The sequence below is a fragment of the Caretta caretta genome, chromosome 5 (genome assembly GCF_965140235.1).
Source record: "Caretta caretta isolate rCarCar2 chromosome 5, rCarCar1.hap1, whole genome shotgun sequence".
NCBI classification, from domain to species: domain Eukaryota; kingdom Metazoa; phylum Chordata; order Testudines; family Cheloniidae; genus Caretta; species Caretta caretta.
This window is the reverse complement of record NC_134210.1, coordinates 6,517,936-6,543,387: the sequence shown is the minus strand read 5'-3', so window position 1 is coordinate 6,543,387 and position 25,452 is coordinate 6,517,936. Positions and strand designations below refer to the sequence as shown.

Genomic DNA, 25,452 nt, shown 5'->3' with positions numbered 1-25,452 from the left:
GACTGTGGTCAAGTCTCACTTAACCTTTCCTTGGATAAACTAAATAGATTGTGCTTCTTAAGTCCTTTTCAGAGTCACTGCTTTCCTGGATACAGTCCCTTACTTTATAAGTGTGACCGACGCTCTTTGTTCCTAGATGTATGACCTATGTATGTATGGCCTATGTATGTATGGCTGTGTTCAAATGCATATTGTTCAAATGGCACATAACTTACCAAGCGATCCAGGTTGGCCTTTATAGCTCACCTGTCTCCATCATTATTTACCACTCCACCAATTTTTCTGTCAGCTGCAAATTTTACTAGCATTGATTTTATATTTTTTTCCAGATCATTGATAAAGGTATTGAATAGCATTGGGCCTAGAATAGATCCTTTAAGGACTCTACTAAAAACACCCTTATTGGATGGCAATTCCTCATTTGCAATTACTTTTTGTGATCTCTCGGTTAACTGGGTTTTAATAAGAAGAACATAAGAATGGCCATACTGGGTCAGAGCAAGTATCCATCTAGCTCAGTATCCTGTCTTTGAGCAGTGGCTGGTACCAGATGCTTCAGAGGGAAGAACAGAACATCGTATTTATTGAGTGAGCCATCCCCTGTCGTCCAGTCCCAGCTTCTGGCAGTCAGAGGTTTAAGGACACCCAGAGCATGGGTTTTGTCCCTGACCATCTTAGCCAATAGCTATTGATGGACCTATCCTCCATGAACTTATCTAGTTCTTTTGTTAAGCCTGTTTACACTTTTGGCCTTCACAACATCCCATGGCAATGAGTTCCGCAGGTTGACTAGGTGTTGTGTAAGGAAGTACTTACTTATGTTTGTTTTAAATCTACTGCCTGTTAATTTAATTCGGTGACTCCTGGTTCTTGTGTTATGTGAAGGGGTAAATAATGCTTCCCTAGTCACTTTCTCCACACCATTTGTGATCATATGCCTTGTTAGCATATAGGCTTGGTTGTCAGCCTGCGATAGAATTTTGGGTTTGACTTTTTGATAATTGTATATCTTATACTAATATGTGTGAATAACAATGAACAAAGACACCATGTGTTGCATTTCCCACAACCAGATGGGGTTTTTCGTACAATGGGAAGAGATAAGGGATAGCGCAGTTACAGTGTTACTGGGCATGATGGGAGTGTAATATATGAGCATACACTTAACAACTGCCTCAACTCCTTATCTCAAGGCAAGGTCAGGCAAACAGTTGGGAGGGCCAAGGGGGGATTTGAGGCAGGAGGTAAAACACTAAAAGACCAGAGAAACTCCTTACCCCTCCTATGGGGTACAAAAGAGGTGGGATGAAGACCCCCGACTCTCGACCCTCCAGAACAGAACCTGCCCATAAGTTATAAGGGGTGTGACTGGGGCGTGCATTGCAGGTCTATTTGGGCCTGTTAAGGAGGAGGAGTGGGAAGGGGAATGATAATGGTAATGGACAAATGGGGGACTGGGAATAGGGGAATGAGGAACCGGGACACAGGCAAGGCTCTGCAGCATCAGAGCTGGGAACAGAACACTGGCAAGAGGGAGCTCCATTGGGGGTGCAGAGCTAGGGGGTTCTGTTGGCATGTAGAACTGTAGTTGGGGGAGGGGAAGGGGAAAACTCTATCGGCGTATAGAGATAAGCCCGACTGGTGTAAAGGGCTTCGGAATATGTTTGCTTGGAACAAATCCCCAATAAACATCGCATTGCCTGCACTTCGGACTTCTAGTCTTTTGCTCTCTGTCTGCGTGTCAAGAACCAGGGGAGCGGGTGAAGGGAAAGCCCTTTAACATGCCCCGTTAGTTGTCTCCCACAGTATTCTTGTCAGCAAGTTAACGAAGTATGGGCTGGATGAATGCACTATAAGGTGGGTAGAAAGCTGGCTAGATTGTCGGGCTCAACGGGTAGTTATCAATGGCTCCATGTCTAGTTGGCAGCCGGTATCAAGTGGAGTGCCCCAAGGGTCGGTCCTGGGGCCGGTTTTGTTCAATATCTTCATAAATGATCTGGAGGATGGTGTGGATTGCACTCTCAGCAAATTTGCGGATGATACTAAACTGGGAGGAGTGGTAGATACGCTGGAGGGGAGGGATAGGATACAGAAGGACCTAGACAAATTGGAGGATTGGGCCAAAAGAAATCTGATGAGGTTCAATAAGGATAAGTGCAGGGTCCTGCACTTAGGACGGAAGAACCCAATGCACCGCTACAGACTAGGGACCGAATGGCTAGGCAGCAGTTCTGCGGAAAAGGACCTAGGGGTGACAGTGGACGAGAAGCTGGATATGAGTCAGCAGTGTGCCCTTGTTGCCAAGAAGGCCAATGGCATTTTGGGATGTATAAGTAGGGGCATAGCGAGCAGATCGAGGGACGTGATCGTTCCCCTCTATTCGACATTGGTGAGGCCTCATCTGGAGTACTGTGTCCAGTTTTGGGCCCCACCCTACAAGAAGGATGTGGATAAATTGGAGAGAGTCCAGTGAAGGGCAACAGAAATGATTAGGGGTCTGGAACACATGAGTTATGAGGAGAGGCTGAGGGAGCTGGGATTGTTTAGCCTGCAGAAGAGAAGAATGAGGGGGGATTTGATAGCTGCTTTCAACTACCTGAAAGGGGGTTCCAAAGAGGATGGCTCTAGACTGTTCTCAATGGTAGCAGATGACAGAACGAGGAGTAATGGTCTCAAGTTGCAGTGGGGGAGGTTTAGATTGGATATTAGGAAAAACTTTTTCACTAAGAGGGTGGTGAAACACTGGAATGCGTTACCTAGGGAGGTGGTAGAATCTCCTTCCTTAGAGGTTTTTAAGGTCAGGCTTGACAAAGCCCTGGCTGGGATGATTTAACTGGGAATTGGTCCTGCTTCGAGCCGGGGGTTGGACTAGATGACCTTCAGGGGTCCCTTCCAACCCTGATATTCTATGATTCTATGATTCTCTTTAATATAGGCTGCATTGACTTTCTATAGTGCTATTTTTTATCAGAATGTCATGCGGGACTTATGCCTTACAGAAGTCTACAAGTATTATGTCACTACAGTTACCTTTATCAACCAGACTTGTGATCTCATGACAAAAGAATCGAGTTTTTTTTTGACAAGACCCCTATTTTCCATAAAACTGTGTTGAATGGCATTAATTATGCTGCTATCTTTTCATTCTTTACTGACTGCATTCAATATCAGCCTTTCCATGATATTGCCCCACACCGGTGTCCAACTAACCAGCCTATAGTTTCCTACATCATCCTGTTATACTTTTTAAATCTTGGCAGAACATTAGCTTTTTCTCAGTCCTCAGTGTACCCAGATTTGTTAAAAATCAAAGTTAATGGTTCAGAGAACTCCTTGGCCACTTCTCTTAATACTCTTGGATGCAAGTTATCTGGTCCTGCAGATTTATACATATTTAACTTTAATCATTGCTGTACATCCTCCCTAGTAACTGATGGAATAGTTTTTTTATTGTCACTTTAAGATATAAATACATCATCCTGCTTCTTTCCAAATGCAGAGCAGAAATATTTCTTATCTATATATCTATTGCACCAAGAGATGGTAAAAGACCAGCACAAGGTTAAATATTCCAAAAGTCATCCAACTCCATTAGACACTGGAAAATAGCCGAAATGATGTCCTTGGTCTTCAGACATACTCCATTACTGAGGGTTTCAGTAGCTATAAATCACATTACAGTACAATACCTTCAAATACGCATGTACATTATAGAGCTACTTTCATACAAACTGTATCCTGAAATTCTTTACAGTGCTAAAAAATTGCACGACAGCAACTAGTGCATGCTTTAAGGAACATGGCCAGGTAAAGACCTTGCAGAATAATTAAATGAAAACCTCCATTCATCGATAGGACTAATAAACGAGGGCAGAGAGAAATTGAGAGGCATCAGCACGGGTGTAAATAGAAGAGATGAGAAATGAAAGGAGCTGAGGTAATAAGGAGGTGGAGGGGACAGGCTGCAGAGGAGCAGGCTCCGACACTGAGACGAGAAGCTGTTTTGAAGCAGACTGTTTCCTCCCCCACAGAAAAGTCTTACCACTTCGGTGCATCACAATTTGGTGGCTTTAGCAATCAAAGTAAGGCACGTTCTGAGACAGACCAAGGGCAAAGCGATGCACTTTTTCCCCAGTAGGTGGGCCAGCAGCCAGACAATTGCATGTTATTATTCTTCATTATTATTTACTTTTTGTAAAGAGCTGTCAGCACGTTAGGAGCCGTATATCTTCACTCAGGGCACATTGTCCCCTAAGCAGGGTTTTCTGATGGAGGGCAAGGGGAGCTCCCTGAGTTTGTACTGCAGGGAGAGCCCATCTAATGATTCTATGGGCAGGCAAGGATTGATGTGCTCTGCCTCTGGGGAATGGGAAGGGCTTATCCCCCTAAACCCATGGCTCTCCTGAAATCCAGGTGAACTTGCAGAGATGCAACAGACGGCCAGTGATGGAAGAATGGTTCAGTGGTTGGAGTGTTATCCTGGTTCATTTCCCTGCTTTGCCACAGACTTCCTGTGTGACCTTGGGCAAGTCACTTATTTACTCTCTGTACCCTCAGTTCCTCATGCGTAAAATGAGGATAAACGCACTTTCCTCCTTCACTGGGTGCTGTGGATAATACAATGACAATCGTGAGGTTCTCAGATACTAGAGTAATGGGGGCCATATAAGGACTTAAGAGAGGTAGGGTAATACATCTGCCCTGCTACCTCTGCCAGCCCCTAGAGTGCAGGAGATCTGCTTCTCTGGGTCGTCCCTAGGATGAGCGCTTCGCTGAGTGGTGGGGAGCTGGCTCCAGTTAACGCTGGCATGGTCAGCATGACATCGGTCATTGTGTCTTTAAAAAGAAAAGGAGTACTTGTGGCACCTTAGAGACTAACCAATTTATTTGAGCATGAGCTTTCGTGAGCTACAGCTCACTTCATCAGATGTATACCGTGGAAACTGCAGCAGACTTTATATACACACAGAGAATATGAAACAATACCTCCTCCCACCCCACTGTCCTGCTGGTAATAGCTTATCTAAAGTGATCAACAGGTGGGCCATTTCCAGCACAAATCCAGGTTTTCTCACCCTCCACCCCCCCACACAAATTCACTCTCCTGCTGGTGCTAGCCCATCCAAAGTGACAACTCTTTACATAATCAAGTCGGGCTATTTCCTGCATAGATCAAGGTTTTCTCACATCCCCCCCACCCCCATACACACACAAACTCACTCTCCTGCTGGTAATAGCTCATCTAAACTGACCACTCTCCAAGTTTAAATCCAAGTTAAACCAGAACATCTGGGGGGGGGAGGTAGGAAAAAACAAGAGGAAACAGGCTACCTTGCATAATGACTTAGCCACTCCCAGTCTCTATTTAAGCCTAAATTAATAGTATCCAATTTGCAAATGAATTCCAATTCAGCAGTTTCTCGCTGGAGTCTGGATTTGAAGTTTTTTTGTTTTAAGATAGCGACCTTCATGTCTGTGATTGTGTGACCAGAGAGATTGAAGTGTTGTCCGACTGGTTTATGAATGTTATAATTCTTGACATCTGATTTGTGTCCATTTATTCTTTTACGTAGAGACTGTCCAGTTTGACCAATGTACATGGCAGAGGGGCATTGCTGGCACATGATGGCATATATCACATTGGTGGATGTGCAGGTGAACGAGCCTCTGATAGTGTGGCTGATGTTATTAGGCCCTGTGATGGTGTCCCCTGAATAGATATGTGGGCACAATTGGCAACGGGCTTTGTTGCAAGGATAAGTTCCTGGGTTAGTGGTTCTGTTGTGTGGTATGTGGTTGTTGGTGAGTATTTGCTTCAGGTTGCGGGGCTGTCTGTAGGCAAGGACTGGCCTGTCTCCCAAGACTTGTGAGAGTGTTGGGTCATCCTTTAGGATAGGTTGTAGATCCTTAATAATGCGTTGGAGGGGTTTTAGTTGGGGGCTGAAGGTGACCGCTAGTGGCGTTCTGTTATTTTCTTTGTTAGGCCTGTCCTGTAGTAGGTAACTTCTGGGAACTCTTCTGGCTCTATCAATCTGTTTCTTTACTTCTGCAGGTGGGTATTGTAGTTGTAAGAAAGCTTGATAGAGATCTTGTAGGTGTTTGTCTCTGTCTGAGGGGTTGGAGCAAATGCGGATGTATCGCAGAGCTTGGCTGTAGACGATGGATCGTGTGGTGTGATCAGGGTGAAAGCTGGAGGCATGCAGGTAGGAATAGCGGTCAGTAGGTTTCCGGTATAGGGTGGTGTTTATGTGGCCATTGTTTATTAGCACTGTAGTGTCCAGGAAGTGGATCTCTTGTGTGGACTGGACCAGGCTGAGGTTGGTGGTGGGATGGAAATTGTTGAAATCATGGTGGAATTCCTCAAGGGCTTCTTTTCCATGGGTCCAGATGATGAAGATGTCATCAATATAGCTCAAGTAGAGTAGGGGCTTTAGGGGACGAGAGCTGAGGAAGCGTTGTTCTAAATCAGCCATAAAAATGTTGGCATACTGTGGGGCCATGCGGGTACCCATAGCAGTGCCGCTGATCTGAAGGTATACATTGTCCCCAAATGTGAAATAGTTATGGGTAAGGACAAAGTCACAAAGTTCAGCCACCAGGTTAGCCGTGACATTATCGGGGATAGTGTTCTTGACGGCTTGTAGTCCATCTTTGTGTGGAATGTTGGTGTAGAGGGCTTCACCTGTTGATCACTTTAGATAAGCTATTACCAGCAGGACAGTGGGGTGGGAGGAGGTATTGTTTCATATTCTCTGTGTGTATATAAAGTCTGCTGCAGTTTCCACGGTATACATCTGATGAAGTGAGCTGTAGCTCACGAAAGCTCATGCTCAAATAAATTGGTTAGTCTCTAAGGTGCCACAAGTACTCCTTTTCTTTTTGCGAATACAGACTAACACGGCTGTTCCTCTGAAATGTGTCTTTAAAAGTGAGCGCCTAATTTTCATGTGCAATTACCACCACAGCGTGGACAAATCTGGCAGTTGCCCATGTAAATGGGCAGTTATGTGTCCAAGAGGCCACTTGTGTGTGCAATATACACAAATCATGCATTCAGTGATGTTAACTGCATGTGCAAATGAAGCATCCAATTGCATGCACATTTTTTGCCTGCAGTTTTAAAAGTCATTGTGCAGCTAGCTCAATCCACCCTCCTCCTGGGTCAGGGGAAGGTACGCCATAACCAGTAGCCACACACTGACCTTAACCCTCCCTAATTTTTCACATCTAGTTTCCTTGAACCCTGACCTCTTATTTTCTCAGGAGCAAATCTAGACACATGGAATGGCAGCCTATATCTATCTTTCCTTATTATTCTTAATTAATTATCAATAAATAACAGTCAGCCATACCTTTTGGATGGTACGCGATCACTGTTCCCGCTAAGCTGTGCGCATGTGTGTGCCCACACAGATCCTAAACCCCGCGCACATGGCGGAACACCACGTGCACAAAAATTTGCACAGCACAACAATTTGCACAGAAGACATTTTTTGCGCACACGACCTGTCAAAAATTAGAGGGAACATTGCCCATGATAGACCCTAAATAAATACACTGGCCTAATTTTTCAAAAGCGACGAGCGATTTTCATTGCCTCATTTTGGTGCATGCCCAGCTTCAGATGTGAAAAAATGGCCTGATTTTCAATGGCTCAGCATCTTTCTGAAAATCAGGTGTCTTAAGTTGAGCACCCAAAATCACTCGCCACTTCTGAAAACTTGGGCCACTGTAAAGAGGTTACAGTCTGAACAGATGTAGAATGTGAAAGCAACAAATGAAAGGGAGAAAGGAAGGGAGAAGCAAAACAGAACAACTGCAAAAAATCACAACAATAAATTATGGGACTATCGGGTGTTTTTTCTAAACAAAAGTACTTGTCTGGACTGTGGGCGTCATTCTGTGCTGATGAAATATACAACAGTTGGACCTCATGATTGTGCTGTGTGAGCTGATGCTGCAAGGTTTCTGAGTGTGGGTTTCCTGTGAGTGTTCCATTAGAAGGACACTAGATCTGCATCTGCTCTGTGGCAGAGAGAGTGGTCGTTTGGTCATCTGGGATTCATGTAGAACCCTATTTGAACAGTCCTGACTATGGTCGCTCTGTGCTTGTAGTCATCCAGATGGTGCCGTTGATTTAGCGCTGACGGAAGCAATTTAGCATGGGACCCTCCAACAAACTATTGTATTTTGTGGACTGCATGCAGTTACTCAATCATTTTCTATTGACCGACAGAGGAGCTGTGAGATGATTGGCTATGGGATGCATGGTCAGGACAGCTGGGTTGTGTTCCTGGTTCTGTCGCTGGCCTGCTGTATGCTGTTGAGCAAGTCACATTGCCAGTGTGTGCCTCAGTTTCACCTTTAGTCTGTCTTGTCTATTTAGACTGTAAGCCCTTTGGGGAAGGGGACTGTTTCTTATGATGGGTATGTACAGCATCCAGCAGAGTGAGGCCCTGGTCTCAGTTGGGGTATCTAGGTGCTACTGTGATAAATAACAAAAACTTGGAATTCAGCCTCCCTATCCAGTCCCAAACTTTCCTCAACTACCAGAGTTGCTTCCCACTTCCATTGAGGCTGCTACCTCCTCACCTGTGAATCGAACATATTAGGGATACGGAAAGGGAACAAAAGAGGACGAAGGATTCCAGTTCCCATTTACTTCTGACAACCACCTGCAATAAGTTAACAACCATTGTTTTCTGGAGTGGCTGTCAGAAAAGTGTGTGTGATGAATTACCTATATATTGGGCATTACTTCAAGCCAAATAGCTTTTGGCTTTAGCTGGACTCAGCCAGTTCAAGTTAGCCACTGATGTCACATGGGAAAAGTCAGAACATATTCAACCGGGGACTGGAGTGAAGAGACATGCCACCAAGATCAGTCTGAAGCTGTGGGCTACCCCATGATGAACCAGGGACACTACTTGGGGAAAAAAAGAACATGAAGCTGGAGAATAGGAGAGTTACATTTTTTCTCCACGCACAAAGTGCAGCCATGTGCTTTCAGTCCAAAACCACTTTGATTTGAGGCTAAAGGCTGTTGTCTCTGTCTCTGTACACAAGGAGAGTTCTCAAAAATGCTTGGTTGTGATACATGGAAAACAAAGGGACGTAAATTGAATTGGGCTCACTATTTTTTTTATAGTGACTCATTCATGGTTTGGTTTTTAAAGCACTTTTCACCATGAGATAAAGAATTTCTTAGACACAGTATGTTCTTCTGACAGAGAACAGCTAAGGGCTGCTGCTTTCCAGCCCCCATCCCAACAGTTCGTTGTGACTAAGCTTTCCTCCACAGGCCATCCCAGCACCAAGAAGTTGAGGACAACAGAATATTCCCAGGGCTGCTCAGGCTTGGATTAGATTCTCAGCAGTGCCCAGCTCGATGGTAGTATGTATGTGCAGAACTTGCGTCTTCTGATGGAAGATGCTTCCAGTGCCAGAAGGAAAAAACTGGTTATTGGCTCATCAGTATGTCAAACCCAGGAATAACAGTAAATGAAGATGGAAAAGGCCTGCTAAGAAATCCAGTCCATTCCTCAGCCAGTGTAGCATGGGCCCTTGCAGTATGTTTCCTTCACAACTTCGGTTCTCATTTTAGCTTCCTGTTTCTCTTTGTTGGAAATATTAAGCCAACACAATCATGCTCCAGGAATCACTTGAGTTCCTGCCTACAAAGTGTGGGAAAATGAAGGTCTTAAGGGAGTGACCATCCCTGGAGCAATATGCTTACAAAGAACTGCAGAAACCTCCCGGCAGTTAGCCACACTGAAGGAATCAGCTCTGCTGAGAGAGTGGATATGTTCTGTATCTTTCTTTCCCACTCATTAATTCGCTCATTGAAGCAAATTTAGTGTAGGTGACAAGAGTGCCAAGTCCAGGAGACCTGAAGTCCTTTCTTAGCCACACAACAGACACAACCTGAGCAATGACAAGTGCAAGCGTTCCTCTCTCCCTCCCCCCAAATGTCACCCTAACAATGTTATAACTATGTCCTAGAAGGTTCATCTGTAGGCATGAGTTCGGTCACTCTCCATATCCATTCCATCCTCAGCTTCTCTGCTGAGATCGCTAGGAATGGACTGGTTTGGGTTCGGGCCTGTCTCTAATAGCAACTGAGCGATGTCTCATTGTTTGCACGGCTACATACATGCTGGACTTGATCCTGCCCTGTGCAGTCACTAAGCCTGGTGCTGAGCAGAAAGCCCAGAGGATCACATGCTGAAGAGAGCCTGCTGCAATGGACACCATGGTATTCCAGCCTAGTAGAAGGAGTGAAACCTAAGAGTGGCTGTGGGTAGGCAAGAGGCTCACTTGCATGTTGATAATTGTGCCTGAGGCTGTATCTCCTCACACCACCCATTCTCCTTGCACCCTGCCACTAAGGGAGTGGGCACACAAGACTTTGAGACTTGCCATACAACCACTGAGGACTGGGCTGAATGCTTAGCCTAACTCATGCCCACACATGGCCACCATTTACTCTGGTGCTTATTAGCACCTCGCAAGGACCTGCAGGATCAAGGCTGAAGTGTTTTGCGGTGCAAAGCAGCGTTCAAGTACACCTCTGTAGTAGACATGTGATCTGCTCTTCCCCATTCTCCCCACTCCCCATCTGGGGTGGTTTAAATGGAAGAGCAGTCAGGGAGCAACCTTCTTAGTGCCCCACAGTGTTGCAACCAGGTCCAGCTCCAGGCACCAGTGAAGGAAGCAGGCGCCTGGGGCGGCCAATAGAAAGGGGCGGCACTCTGTCCATCATCACGGCGAGCCCTGCAGTCCCTCTCTTCCTCTTCGGCAGCACTTTGACGGCAGCTCAACCTGGCTTGGTTTTGGGGTTTTTTCCCTTCGCCGCTTGGGGTGGCAAAAAAGCTGGAGCCCGCTCTGGACGCAACCCATCCAAGACTGTTTCTGTGGTGGGAAAGGCATGCTGTGCTCTGAGAGCCCCTAAGAGTCCCACTTTTCTGCAGCCTGAAGCAACAGCCAGGGAAAGAAATGGGGGATGGGGAAAATCCAGCTCTCCATTATTCTGTCCTTGTTGCTGCCCACTGGTCATGTCACAGTCAGGGAGGGAGAGGTGGGTCAGGAGAAGCCATGGACTCTGTAGCTGACAACTTTTTGGAAGTGCAGTGCAGTGCAGTGCAGAACAGGGAGGCATGGATCAGCGTTCACATCACACTCCCCATCCGTACCCAGCCCTAGTCGGGGAAGCTACTGATTCAACCAGCGGACCAAATTCGGAGATGAATCCTGGTCACGTACCACTTGAGGCACGTTGCACATACGCTAAGAAGTGCAGAACAAGGGAGATTCAACGCTCTGAGCTGCAGTCCTAGCAAATTTCTTGATCCTTTACTACCTTGGTAAATCATTTATTAGATCGGCCGTTTTACATAAATTTCTGAAAAAAACATAAAATAGATTTATCACAAAACCGTGTCCTCCTACCAACCATCTACAGACTGGTACATATCTTTCTCAGTTTATTAATTAACTGATGCACAGAAACTGCTTTAAGCTTTTTAACCTCTCCCTCTCTTTCTTTGTCCTTCAAGAGTGGGGACCACAATGCAGGAGAGATGTTAAAAAGTAGGGGGTGTTAACCAGAATGGGTGGTGCATTAAAGTAGTGCTTTAAAGTCAATAGCAGCAGACCCCAGAATTAAAGACATTCAGTAAAATGTTTAAGGCGTATTTTTTGTGCCAAATTCCCCTCTTAGTGTTGGCAGTTTAAAACTGGAGTAGATCTGCTGAAGTTGGTGGAGTTACTCTGGATTCACCCTTGAATAATAGAGAGCAAAATGTTGCTCATTGTCATTATCCTGCTTGCAAAATTTCTTCAGAAGAAGAATGGCATGAGGTGGCCGTTATCTAATCCACTAGCAGGCATCTGACCTGAAAAGTCACTGTTGTCTATCAATCCATCGCCCAGCACTGTGGCATCTCAGCTTTCAAGTTGAACCAGAGCATCTCTGCTATTTGGAGTCCAGGTAACTGCCTTGCCAGCCTGCAAAGCATCCCCCAGAAATAATACACTCAGCTCTATACAACCTGTAACAGAGCCTCCCAAGCACATCAGGCCACTCGCGGCCAAAACTATCACCTTTAGACGGGAGACATTGGCTCTCTGCTCCTGGGAAATGCCACACCAGCTTCTGGCTAGCAGAGCATTTTTCATGCCATGCACTGAAGTACCAGTGGAAAATTGTGACATTTGATGAAAGAAGTCTGAAAAAAGGACATTCTAAAGAACCATAAGCCTGGCCCAGGGTACATACCCAATACCAAAGAACATCCAGGTACCTCTCCCTGCTTTTTTTCCCTATGCCATCTGTGCAACATGGTTGGTGACCACCTTTTCTATCATCTTCGCAAGTGCCACCCGTTAGTATTCCATGTGGTGTTACACAGAACGGTCACCCTCAGAAATCTACTGTAAAAGCTATGGCTTAGTAGCACCATTATAAGGCTTTGAGCATGTTCAGACAAGAGAAACTGTCAGTGGACTAACTACAACGTTGTCGTTACCCCAGTGAAAAGCCCTGCGTGGAGCATAGATGTACTGGTGCAAAACAAATCCTACTAAATCCCACTGCCTCTGTAGAAAAGCAGCACAATAGAGCATGTGGCTGACACGCAGCTGGAGTTTCTTGTCTGTGAGAGTTTGACTAAGTTCCCACCGCGGGCACCGCCTTCAGGAGTGCCCGACCCAGACATCCATTAATTAGCACCGCTGTAACATCAGGATGTAGATCCTAGACAGATGGGTCCTGGGCTATGGAAACGGTGGGCACAATGTATTTTGCAAGGGAGACAGCTGAGAGGGTGGAACCCCACATTCAGAGGTAGTTCAATACATGACTGTTGGTAGTTACCCAGCTGAAACCAGCCCAACTCGGCATGAGGCATGTTCTTCTCATGTCTGGAATAAGAGCACTGAGAGCCTAGAAGAGAGTTGGGGGGGGAAACAGCTCTCATTAAGAGCTGCATTCAAAGACATGGGCCAGGTGACTAGCAATTTCAACTTAGTGATCTAGGGAAATACACCCACTGCAGCTCCCAGGGCCTGCTCCTGCTCCACTGAAGTCCATGGGAGCTTTGCTAGCTCCTTCATTCGCAGCAGGATCAGGGCCCTATTGAGTGACAAGTCAGTCAACCAATCACACACAACCTAGAATCCTCACATTATCAGACCTCTTCTTGGCTGATCCATGATCCCGGGGGCAGGATAATTGTTATGTAACAACATCCAAGATCTGATTGACTCTTTCATGAGTTTCCTCTACCATTGCGCTCCAGCTTTCTGTCAAGAAATGAGGGGCAAGCAAATGTCAAGCATGAGGGGCAAGCAAAGGTCTTTGCTCCCATCTTCACCACTGCAATACCAGAACCTCCTCATCTGTGTTGTGCTCTAAGGGCAACTCCACAAAGAACTGATTACTGACTTTGGTGCTGGGGAAGGGAGCACAAGTTAGTTCCATGTGCTGACCCATCACTGCCACTTGAAGATGTGACTGCCACGCTCACGTAGGATATCATCTCACCTTGATGTAACCCTTAATTTCATTCGTTTCACGGCCTCTCACAGAGCTGCATTAACAGCCAAAGGCAGAGAGTGTGTGGGTTTAAGACTGGTTTGTGTGTGTGTGTCTGTGTGTGATTTGTGAAAGAAATCAGTCCTGTAGCAAGTGAGACTTGCTGATAGCCAAGGATTAGCTCAGAGATGAGACACTGATGAGGACTCTGAGCGTATGGAGGGGCAGGGCTGCAAACCACGTTCCATTCCATTGTCAGGGGCAGGCATGTATCTGTCAGCAAGGGCTCATCCTTAGCTTTTGGGGGTTCTAAAACTGCCTCTTTGCCTCACCCTGTTTATCAGCAGACCCTGGATGGTTTGTGCTGCCGGAGCCCTGTGTAGGGGGATGACCAGCACAGGCTGTTACACAGTATCTATGCACAGACCCAAGGGAGGCGGACAACACATGAGGATGCTCATGGCTGGAGCATGAGGGGCATTTCTGGCATGTTGTGGTTGCCTCATGCTTCTCCAGACACCAGTTACCAGCTAAATGCGCACCCGGAAGGGAGGGCAGAACTCCCAGCAGTCTTCAGAAGCACAGGTTTCTATTGCTGGATCTAAAGTAGGACCCCAAGTAGTAGCTAATCCCATTAGCATCCGTGTCATTATAATGGCCTCCAGCCATTGGGGGGGCGAAGCCACAATGACAAGCTCCGCTCTCCCCCATTACAAAATAATAAATAAGACTCCGTTCCAAGTATGTAAACTAGGCTGGCTACTCCAGCACACCGTGGACTTGGTCTAGCTGCATCTCTGCTCAGCCTCTGTCCCAACATGCTGGGAACTGACCTGCCCTCGCTCGTCTGGTCCCAAAGTGGTCCCCTTAGCCCCTTATAATTACCCCATTCACATGTCCAGTCGCTGAGGGTGATTCCCATCACAGCAAGCTCTACATGCCTGCTTGCAAAGCGCAGTGCTGTCTAGATGCCATGCAGAGTAACCCGAGCTACTCATGTAACCCCCATTAGGGAAGTGTGGGTGTTTGCCTCCCTCAAAGGTGTGAATAAGAGTCCCCTACAGCTATCAGTTAACAGAGCTGCTCCTTCACTTCAAGTGATAACTGTTCAAGCTTTCAGTGCTGATGGTCTAGGGTTTGAGCCAGCTCAGGTTGGCATGGGAAAGTCATTGGGTTCTCCCATATTTACTCTGCCATTATAAGCAAGTAGTTATGGCTATATCAAGTTCCCTCATTCATAGATGCAGCAGGGAGAGGAGAAGGTGCTGCAGAGAAGATAAGAGGGAAACATCAAGGGTGGTAGAAGCAGATTTACCCCAGCCTTGGGAGAGAGAGAGAGACACACAGAATAAGTGCCTTGAAAATGACTCATGACAAGTGCCAACTCGCAGTTAGACATAGCCTCAGAGCTGCGTGCATTAATGCTGGGGTTCAAACACGCAGGGCCCCGGACTCTGTGTGGTGTAATGTCTGGAACTGCTTTCGGATCAGATACTGTGATCTGTAACAACCCACCCCATTGGCAACCATCTTCCCCTCACCCTCCCTCCCTCCCACCCACCTCCCCAGTCCTTTCCTCGCCCACACCCCATGTTCATTCTAAGTGGTCTTGCATGTAGTGCTGCAGCCCCTTTCAGTTCGTTAAACCCCCCGCCTTGCCTCCTGTTTTGACAGGGTTTGTGAGTTTTGACAACCCCGCCAGTGCCCAGGCTGCCATCCAGGCTATGAATGGTTTCCAGATTGGCATGAAGAGGCTGAAGGTGCAGCTGAAGAGGCCGAAGGATGCTAACCGTCCCTACTGAAGAGTTGTGGGAACCGCTGGATACACATGACTAGCACAGGTAACTGCACGGGGGAGGGGATGTCACCTGTTGTTGTACAGAATCTGTGTTGTGGACCCTAAAGAAAGATTAGTTCTGCAATCCTCTGGCTTCTATCTTTTCCACTAGGTCTCTGGCTAGAGCCACACCACCACACGCACACACGCACACAAAACAGGAACTGTTTGTGTGTGCACTTTGGTAGAAAGAGGCTAAATGTGGGACAGGCCAAAGTCCTCCTCCCTGTGGCATCGTGTGACTATGATGCGTCTTCCTGACCACTAGGGAGGATAGCAGCTGTTCCGGTCACTTGCTCAGCCATAGAAAGGATTCTGAGGCTGAAGACAACCTGTAATTAAGAGGTGGGAACCAGGCTGCAGTTTAATTCCAAGCAGTTGGACCAGTCCGGCGTATATAGCAGTAGCTCCATGTTGCAAATGTTCCAAAACATTTTTCATTCTTCGTGTGGTATAGTCCATGTCCAGTTTCATCTCAGCGTGACAGAGTCCTGCAAATAGGTCTCCTTGACAACTAAATAGCCCCTAATATCTTCCTTGCTGAACTAGAGAAATGGATAAAGGAATCCATGCTCATGTCCTCCCTCAGCTTCTGTTAATTCCTTACTCAGATAAAACTCCCACTGAAGCCAACAGGAGCTTTGCTGGAGTGAGGACTTGGTTAAAAACGGAATAATGACCTCAGGATTAGCCTCCTGGACAGTAAATTGTTTTCTGTTGGGAGGCAGCAAACATGGTACGCTAAGGGAATTTCTAAGCACATACAACAGTGCCAAAAATACCAGCACAACTCACTTGTTTAGGTGGAATTTAAGCCTGCCCCTGGCAGCAAAATGGAGTCTAGGCTTTGGATAAACTTTTCGAAAGATCCGAAGTGTCCCATTTTCAGAAGTCACACAGGGTATGTCTACACTGCATTGTAAACACGGATCTACAGGACCTGGGCTTGTGGACTGTCCTCTTCCAAGCCTGCACATGGTCATCCACATTGCCTTGTAAACTTGGATTTATGACTGCTGGACCTGGGTCTCCCAACCGTGTTAACACCTCCACACTGCCCTAAGCAGACCTTCTGGCTTGAGCTGTGTCCACCCGGGCATGGACCCAAGTCACTGCAGGACTTGGGTTCTGAAGCGCCCCCTCAGTATGAGTTATATGACTTGGGTCCTGAGTGCTTACTGATCTGAGTCCAGCTGATTTGTATGTGGATGGATGGGGGGCTTGGGTTCAAACCCAAGTCAGAACCCAAGCTTAGGTTTCATCCACACAGGGGTTAAAAAAACCCGGCTGGCCTGGGTCAGCTGACTTGGACTCAAGGGGTTTGGACTGTGAGGCTAAAAATTGCTGTGTAGACATTCGGGCTTGGCCTGGAGACCACGTTCTGGGACCCTGTGAGAGTGGGGGGGTCCCGGAGTTGGGGATCCAGCCTGAGCCCAGATGTCTGTACAGCAATTTTTAGCCCCACAGTCCAATCCCCGTGAGTCCAAGTCAGCTGACCCAGGCCAGCCAGGGTTTTTTAATCCCTGTGTGGATGAAACCTAAGCCCGAGCAAGCTGTCCCGAGTCAACCATGGCCATGCTGCAGGTCTTTTATCACTGTATCGCTATACCCATCGGTGCTTAGCATTTTCAGTGAGACTTCGGCGTCTAAGACCAACATCCTCAAAGGTACTTAGGCACCTAATTCCCATTGATTTATTTCAGTGGGAGTTAGGCACCTAAAAACCTTACGTGATTTTTGAAAATGGGAAGTAGGATCCTAAGTCACTTAAGTGCTTTTGAAAATGGATACATTCTGTCCCTGCAACAGCTGTTTCTCGTCTCCAACGCAAAGTAACAGCATTACTGCACTAAGAGTGCCCTGCCAGTTAGCTACTGATAGGTGGTGCTGAGAGGTGGTGCAGAAGCAGCCAGCCTGATAGGTGGTGCAGAAGCAGCCAGCCTGGTGCTGCATTGGTAGAACTCTGGTATTTCTGATGGCTCCTGCCTAGCATGGTGGCATTGAAACATCACTGATGATAGTTCAGTTCCTATCTTCAAGGACCAGAGGCATTCCTTTCCAAAAAGGGCATGACCTGGTTCATGGTTTGGCAAGTTACAGTGTGTCAGCACATGGTAAGGTAGAAACCATTGTCCCCGATCTGGTGAATGGATATTGCTCTTCTTCCTGATGACCATCCATAACTCTACTCAGCTCCTCTCCCACTGGTCCCAAAATGTTATGCATTGGCTGGTTTCCCCAGTAATTAGGTCCTAGGAAAATATATATATGGATGAGTGGTTTATTATGGAGAAGAAGTAGCCATCCATTCCGTAGTTAAAGCTATCTGCAAGTTTCTATTAGAAGGCCAGTACCAAAGATGTACCTGAACTGCAAAGATCAGTTTTGGATTTCCAAACTTTTCCAACATTGGGGGGTTTGGGGATCTAAGATTTTGATTCAGGCCATCACAGAATTAGGGGTCAACCATCAATTGCCCAGATTTGACCTTCCCCAACTTTCCAGGCTGTTCTAGTCCCAGTTTTCCATCTTTAATTGATATGCAGACTATCACTAATAATACCCTATTCTAGTCTTCATGGCAAAACTCTGTTCCCTCAAGAATCAATGCACTGGAGGCAAGACATGAAGTGGATTAAGAAACTCCCTCTCCGTAAATGCATTAGTTGACCATGTTAATTTCACACAGGTCATTTGACTCTCTCAGGGCGATAATGGCTCAAGAAAGATGCAGTCTTAGTAATCTAGTAACTCCTTTGTATGTAATTATACAAAGATGATGGCCAAAGTATTCTTCCACCCTTTTTTAAATACATTTTCTTTTCCTTGGTTACGACAAGGCCCCTTGGAAGCTTGAAACTGAAATAGGTTTCCATATCCAAATGCTTTTTTGCTTCATCATCCTGTGCACACGCTGGCTTCTTATTGCAGGTGCTGGGGGCATGCACGCTAATTTCTTAACCCAGTACACCGGTGCGCCTAAGAGATTTTTCAGTTGCATTTAAGAGATTTAGGAGTGCAAGTTCTGAGTTTTGAAAATCTCACCCTGAATGCTGAGCGGTGCACACTGGCTTAGAATTGTAGGGTAGCTCTGAGTGCTAAAGTATACACACTTGTTCGTTGTTATAGGTGAATCATGAGCCCTGGGCTGTGCACACTGGTTTGTTATTGTAGGGTGGCTCTTAAGCACTGGGCTGCCCATACTGGTTTGTCGTGATAAGGCTAATCATGAGGGCTGAGCTGCATACACTGACTTATTATAAGGGGGCTGCTCCTGGGTAGGGCAAGTGGTTTTTACTAATAAATTATACAAAAAGTAATTGTCTGATCATGAGAAACAAGGTGGAGTCAGAAATCTACTCATCCTTCAGAGCTTATTTTCTGCCTTGGCTTCTGTGGAGCAGAAACAACAGTTCTGCTCAGAGTATTCTAATTGTTGAGTACCTTAGCCTCCCACGCAGTCCAGGTTTTAACTGGGCTTCTCTCCGGTTTTTCAGTAAAACTGGGTAAGCTGTTACCATCCAATCTACTCCACCCTCTGCCTATAGCGACTGTAATTATAGGGGGGGCGGGGGGGGAGCGTGGTGCCCAGCACAGTAGGGCCCTAATCCTGATTGGATGCCTCCTAAATAAACAAACAATCATTATTTTCTAATTGCCTCATTCCTTGTTGTAAATGTTGACAGACCTGAGGACCAGCTCACTTGTAGCAGGCGACGTTTGCGCCGGCAAAATTTACACTTGCAATTTTGCACCTAACAGAAAGAGAAGCGGGTGCAGATGTGAGTGACGTGCGCCTTTGTCTGCCTCATATACAGCTGTGGCTGAATTGCGGTGGGCACTGGTGGAAAGGGAGGCTGCCTTTCTGAGAATGGGACCCCTTGTGATCATTGAAGAAGTTCATCTTGGGGAGGGGTTGGAATGAAATGAAGGTGGTAGTTTGGCAAGCTAGAATGGGGAAGACATTCCCTGACCAGGCGGTGTCATGGAGATTCAGAGGTATTCAGATCCTGTTTTAGGTCCATCTCTGCTACAGAGGAAATAAGAGGTACCATCAGTTAAGCATACTCATTGGAGGCCAATCAGTACATAGCACTGTCACAGCAACAAGATTCCTAAAGACAGCTCCCATGATGGGGACCGAAAGGCAGGGAGGCAAAGGTAGATAGATACTGCCAAGTTATGAGGTAACCAACACACTGAACTGACAGAACATTATATATTAGCCTGGGTAGCGGGTTTTTTTCAGACTCAGTTCATTAAGATACTTAATTTTACACCTAGCTGTAAGCACACAAGTCATCTTATTGGCTTCAGGGCAGTTACATGTGCTTAAAAGTAGGCATGTGCTTAAGAACCTTTCTGAACTGGCAGCTTTCCAGCAGAAACATTTGTTTTATTGGACTCCTTTACAAAATTAGGGAGGTTGCCAGCAGAAAAGTGAGCTAAATCCAGCCTGATTGGATAACACAAGGATATTTTCTTTTCCCCCTCCCCGCCCAATAAAAAAATCCTCTCCTCGCTCAAATAATTCTCATGCTGGATTCATGTTTTATCTAATCTCCCTTTTATGACCCAATTTGGTTTAGGCCACATTGATGTAAAGTCCTTTGTTTTCCTCACTAATGCGCTAAAGTTGCTGTCAAACACTTCAAAAATTTTTTGCTGGGATGGGGGAGATAAGATCACAAGCCGCCGTGAGCAAAACCCAGAAGGCTTCAGGTGGCAGAACGCTTCCAAAATGGCTGCCTTCTGTTTGCTCTGTTCTTTCTCATCCCAAAGGTTGTATCAAAAGGAAGGGTGGGAGGGGAAAGAAAGCAGAAGAAACAAAAGAGGATCGCTTGAGGCCACAATCAATATATTCTATTACAAATCTCCCCGTAGGAACGGGAGGTTGAGGTAACTTTATGTGTCTGTCAGATCGTAAATGCATGAAATAATGAAAAAATAAGGCCTGGCATTCTTAGGAGCACTGGCGTACTGTAGATTACCGCAAAGATGTCGGTGCAGATTACAGTACCTAAGGGACAAGCGTATGAGCAAGAGCATAACTCTACCTAGCCACTGCTGGCACATTGCTAATAGTGAGAGCAATAGCCGCTCCATATTATCCAGCCACGGACATGTGGACACACACTAGCCCCATCCCCACTTCCCATTGCCCTAGCCACCATAGTAAGTTGGGAGAAACAGTAACAGTTCAACACTGCCTAGAGGCCTGAACCTCCAGTTTGCCCTCTCTCATAATTGTATCACAAATCTCACAATATTTGGTGTTAGGTAAAGCCCCAGCTCCGGGAGTCCTGCGATTATGTGAGAATCTCTGTTTTGGGGGGTGGGGATTGTTCATTTGTTTACTTGTTTGCGTTTGTTGGGGGGGGGGTTGTATTGTTTTTAAGTACATTGCAACTATGAGGGCTAGCAGAGAAAAGCTAGGAAACTTGAGCAGAGTGTACCCTAAAGGCTTAGAAACCTGAAGGCAAAGAAAAAGTACCCAAAATGTGTCATTTTAAAAAAAATCTTACGATTTTTGGGGTCTGAGTTGTGATTTTTAACCACTTGAAGATGGCTATACAGGAGACCCCAACTGAGATCAGGGCCCAGTTGTGCTAAGCTCTGTACAAATACATAGTAAGAGACCGTTCCTGCCCGTAAGAGCTTACCATCTAAATAGACAAGACAGACAAAGGGTGGTAAGAAAGGAAGTCTTGATATCCCCCATATTATACCCATCACACTACAAGGTGAACCCCTCAGACCTGCCATGTCTCATTTGTATGAACAGAGACTGTCTCACTTAATTCACAGGCAGTTTTTAAAGTACAGCATCTCCCTCTTTTCTATGGGACATTTTATATGGCACCAAGCTTTGGGTTTCTTGTAAGTCTCCCTCATTCATACAGCCCTAGTGCCGTAGTTCTGTCTGATCACTAGTGGTAATATTCATCTCTGGGTAAAGAGCTAACATACATTGGTGCATAGGACTTATGCTGGCCCTCTGCGCAGGGGTGAATTTCACCCTAACTCAGCAAAGCAGTTACCCAGAGCAGTGCAAATGGCTGGCGAACCTGCCCATTACCCCAGTGTGGCTTCATTGTGGTGATTAATCGTCAGAAAAGTGTTACTGACGGCCTTGTAGCCTCCTCTGCTGGGAATATTATTAATGCCCAAGGTGAAGAGGGGTGGATTAGAGTAGGCCAGCCAGGAGTAATGCAGTGAAACCGAACAAAGGTAAATGTAGGTGGAGTAGCAAGAAAAAACTTACTGATGCTGATACCGTTTTGGCTGTGGAGAGTCTCCAGAGGGAAGTGAAGAAAAACCCCATCAGCAAAGCATTGGTGAATGCACTGTTGGGATCATTCTGCCCTGTCTGACATATCGGGGGAAATACAGAAGGTTGGGGCGTTCAGACTTGCAAACTTGTGTTGATGTCTGCTTTGACACTTGTGCTTAGAAATAGGCAGAAAAGGGGGACAGTCTGCAGAAAATGTCAACTTTTTGTCAGAAAACCAACCTCCCCAAAAAATATTTCAGTGTCCAGACAAAACTGTTCGGTTTTCAGGTTTTCACTTCTTCAATGAAAAACAAACAGGGTTGAGGAAAGCAGACGCTATTTGTGGAAATGTTGGTTTAGTCAAAAACCCAATTTTTCCATTGGAAAAAAGTTTTGATGGAAAATTTTTGCCCAGCTCTGTTTGTGACTTCAGATGACTTCAATGTAAAAAGGTTGTTATAAAGAGGAGAGTAATAAATTGTTCTTCTTAATTACTGAGAACAGGACAAGAAGCAATGGTCTTAAATTGCAACAAGGGATATGTAGACATTAGGAAAACTTCCTAACTGTCAGGATAGTTAAGCACCAGAACAAATTACCTAGGGAGGTTGTGGAATCTCTATCATTGGAGGTTTTTAAGAGCAGGTTGGACAAACACCTATCAGGGATGGTCTAGATAATATTAAATCCTGCCTCAGTCCCGGGGACTGGCTCAGATGACCTCCCGAGTTTTCTTCCAGTCCTACGATTCTATGATTCCATGAAACTGCAGTTTTGACTGAATTTTCATTTGTCCAATCTACCTTTAAGTGTCCCAAGTCATGAGGCTTGTACCACTTCCTTTAAGAGACTATTGCACACACTCATTGATCATACTGTTAGGATGTTAATCGTGATAATCCACCTAAACGTCCCTTAGTACAATCTAATTCAATTACTTGTAGTTATACCTCCTAGGCCCATAAAAACAATTCCTTTCCCTCCTGTACAGACTGTTATCTTATCCATCCCTTAGTCATCATTTAAGGTTTTCCTAATTTACAGAAAGTTGCATTGGTGTGACTATGTTGATGCAATAACTCCAGTCTTAATGCAGTTGAGCAAAGGGGTGCTTATTTCAGTGCAGCTTCATTCGGAAAGGCCTAACATTGGGCATTGGAAAAACCTTAGATCAACCAAAATGTTTCCAGGAATTCCTTCCTTTTTTATAGGTTTCAGAGTAACAGCCGTGTTAGTCTGTATTCGCAAAAAGAAAAGGAGGACTTGTGGCACCTTAGAGACTAACAAATTTATTTGAGCATAAGCTTTCGTGAGCTACAGCTCACTTCATCGGATGCATGAATGATGAAGTGAGCTGTAGCTCACAAAAGCTTATGCTCAAATAAATTGTTTAGTCTCTAAGGTGCCACAAGTCCTCCTTTTCTTTTTGCTTCCTTTTTTATAATTCCAGTGATGACTGGGATTAAACATTCCCTCCCAGTGTGTTTGCAAGCCAGGCTTTGTGTAACACATGAAAAATGAAATTGACTAAGAGGGACTAATTCTCTCTGTTTTTATTATCTACGCTGCTAGTAAAACCTGTAAAGAAATGTGTTTTCTTTTTTGGCCTATCATTTTTTAACCCGACTGTCCTTTCAAATTACTAATCACTTTATTATTTTAAAATACTTAATTTCTGTTTTGTGAGCTGCAAATTCAATACCAATCTTATACTAAGAACTTATACTAAGATTGGCACACAATATAATGCACTGATGGAAAACTACAATAATTAATCGCTGCATTCGCTCAAAAATTACAATCAGTAATTACAGCGTCAAGGCTAAACTCCATTCAGCAATATTTGGAACTGGTTCCTCTTAAAAACAGGGCAGCTATTCAGGAGCATTGCTGTGTTTGCACTTAAGTGAGTCCAGGTAGGTTGCTAAAGCATCCACGTTGTTTGTCTTGGGAGTGCTACATTAACATAAAGCAATACAACAAAGATTTTATTTTAATTTATAGAGAGATCCTCATTAAAAACTGTGTCCTTCAATGTGTCCATATTAGATAATACGGTTATTCCAGAGGTAAACAATAGATATGAAAGCAGCTTCCCAGTTCTCACCCTCTTGCCATCCAGTTGGCACTGATGCGCTGAAATAACCTCTCTGAGACTCGTTAGTACATTTCACAATTGGTCACCCCTTCTGAAGTGGGTAACCCCAAACGAAATTGAGCAAGGGTCTTGCTATAGAGATGCATACCTCTTAACAAACTTTCGAGAGCAGCCACAAAACCCCAGTGGTAGTGACTCTCCAAAGGTGTTTAGTCACAGCCAAGTGGCTGAGGAAGTTCATCCAAATTCTCATATGGGCCAGAACTTGTAATCTTGCCCCTGATTGGAGGGCTCGTCTGCATGAATTGAACCTAGATCTAAACAACATGAGCTTCTACTGGCGCAGATCAGATCCATTAACTTCAAGGCAGAATTAAATTTCTATGCGGTCCAGCCACTAGAGGGCGTAAACATGAAAGGGGGGGGGGTCAATTTATGAATTTGCCAGGGTGCCCGTTAGATTTTAAAGCTGAAATCTAACAAACTAGGCTTGCCAGTCTATAACAGAATCTAATAGAATAACCGCTTTTTATTCAGTCCAGGAAGCATTTGCTTACTCGTCGAACGCTGGGTTCTTTCCAGATCAGCTTTCAACCTGGACAGTATTGCTCAAACCAGGACACTTGCTTATTCTTAATCAACCAACAATTTATCAATTCACCCAGAACCACATTAACGTATAATCAACAGTTCACCACTCAAATGGAGACACAACCAGAGGTTTATACATGTGCAAATTATGAGAGATTCTTGCTTCGGTGATTAACAATAGCCTCGGTTAGCCATGTTCATTTCTGTAATGGGGTAGGGGACTACCCAAACTTAGCTGATTCCTTGGACAAAGTGTCTCACATGATGTGAAACATTTTCTTGTCTTTATTGGTGGATCCTATTTTGGGATTGAAAGAGGTGAATAGCTTTTCTAATATTTTTATTTTAAGGGCCAGAAGGTATAATTAGTTATTCATCATTCAAGTTCCATACATCCCTTACAAGGGGAGCAAAGACATGCTCAGTTAGTGTGTGAGAGTTAATAGCATAGGGAGGGAAAAATCAAGAGGTACAGGCAAGGGAGAAGAAAGATGCTTTCAGCTGAAATTGGAAATGAGACAGAAAGGCAATGTGGTGGGGAGATACAGAAGCTGCAGAAGAGAAGACTCTTGCACCAACCGTAGCAAGATTATGTGGCAGGACAAAAAGCCAGGGCTAGACAAACAGAGAGGGCAGAAAGAGAAATAGAGAGACAAGACGCATGAGGAAGGTGATGCAAATCCGCAAAGGGTTTTCAAAACAAGCAAGGCTGCTTTTCACAGGATTCTGAAATGAATGGAGACCCAGAGGCATTGCTCAAGATTGGGGGGCCTTGTGGTAACACTTCTTTGGGTGTATGAGAAGGTAGCACTCTGTTAACACTACAGTTAGAGGCAGAAAAGGCCTATCAGATCCTCTCACCACTAGCTGATGCAGAATTATTCCTTACAATACATTTGCTAACATTAGAGGAGAAAGGCATGAATGGGGAAGTCAGAAGCAGTGTAGTCAAGTCAAGGCACTTTCTCAGAAGCAGAATTGCAGACACAGAAGAGGAATGAAGAGAATTCAGAGTCAAGGATAATATGGATGGGCAAGGAGAACGGAGGGTCTAAAGAAAGGAAGGAGAGCTAGAAGAGAAGGTGTTGTTCCTATGGATGCTCCTCTTCTCCAATAGT

General features: G+C 45.3%; 1 protein-coding gene across 11 annotated transcripts in view; it reads left to right on the top strand.

Moving 5' to 3' along the window:
- CELF4 (CUGBP Elav-like family member 4) overlaps positions 1 to 25,452 on the top strand; it is an 888,518-nt gene that overhangs the window by 835,322 nt on the left and 27,744 nt on the right. For all 11 annotated transcript variants that reach the window (XR_007356644.2, XR_007356643.2, XM_048849887.2 and 8 more), the window contains exon 12: positions 15,209 to 15,375. Coding sequence is in view for 9 of the 11 variants with exons in the window: in XM_048849887.2 (XP_048705844.2) it covers positions 15,209 to 15,336 (128 nt within the window). In the remaining 2 variants the exon portion in view is untranslated. The remainder of the gene's footprint in view (positions 1 to 15,208; positions 15,376 to 25,452) is intronic.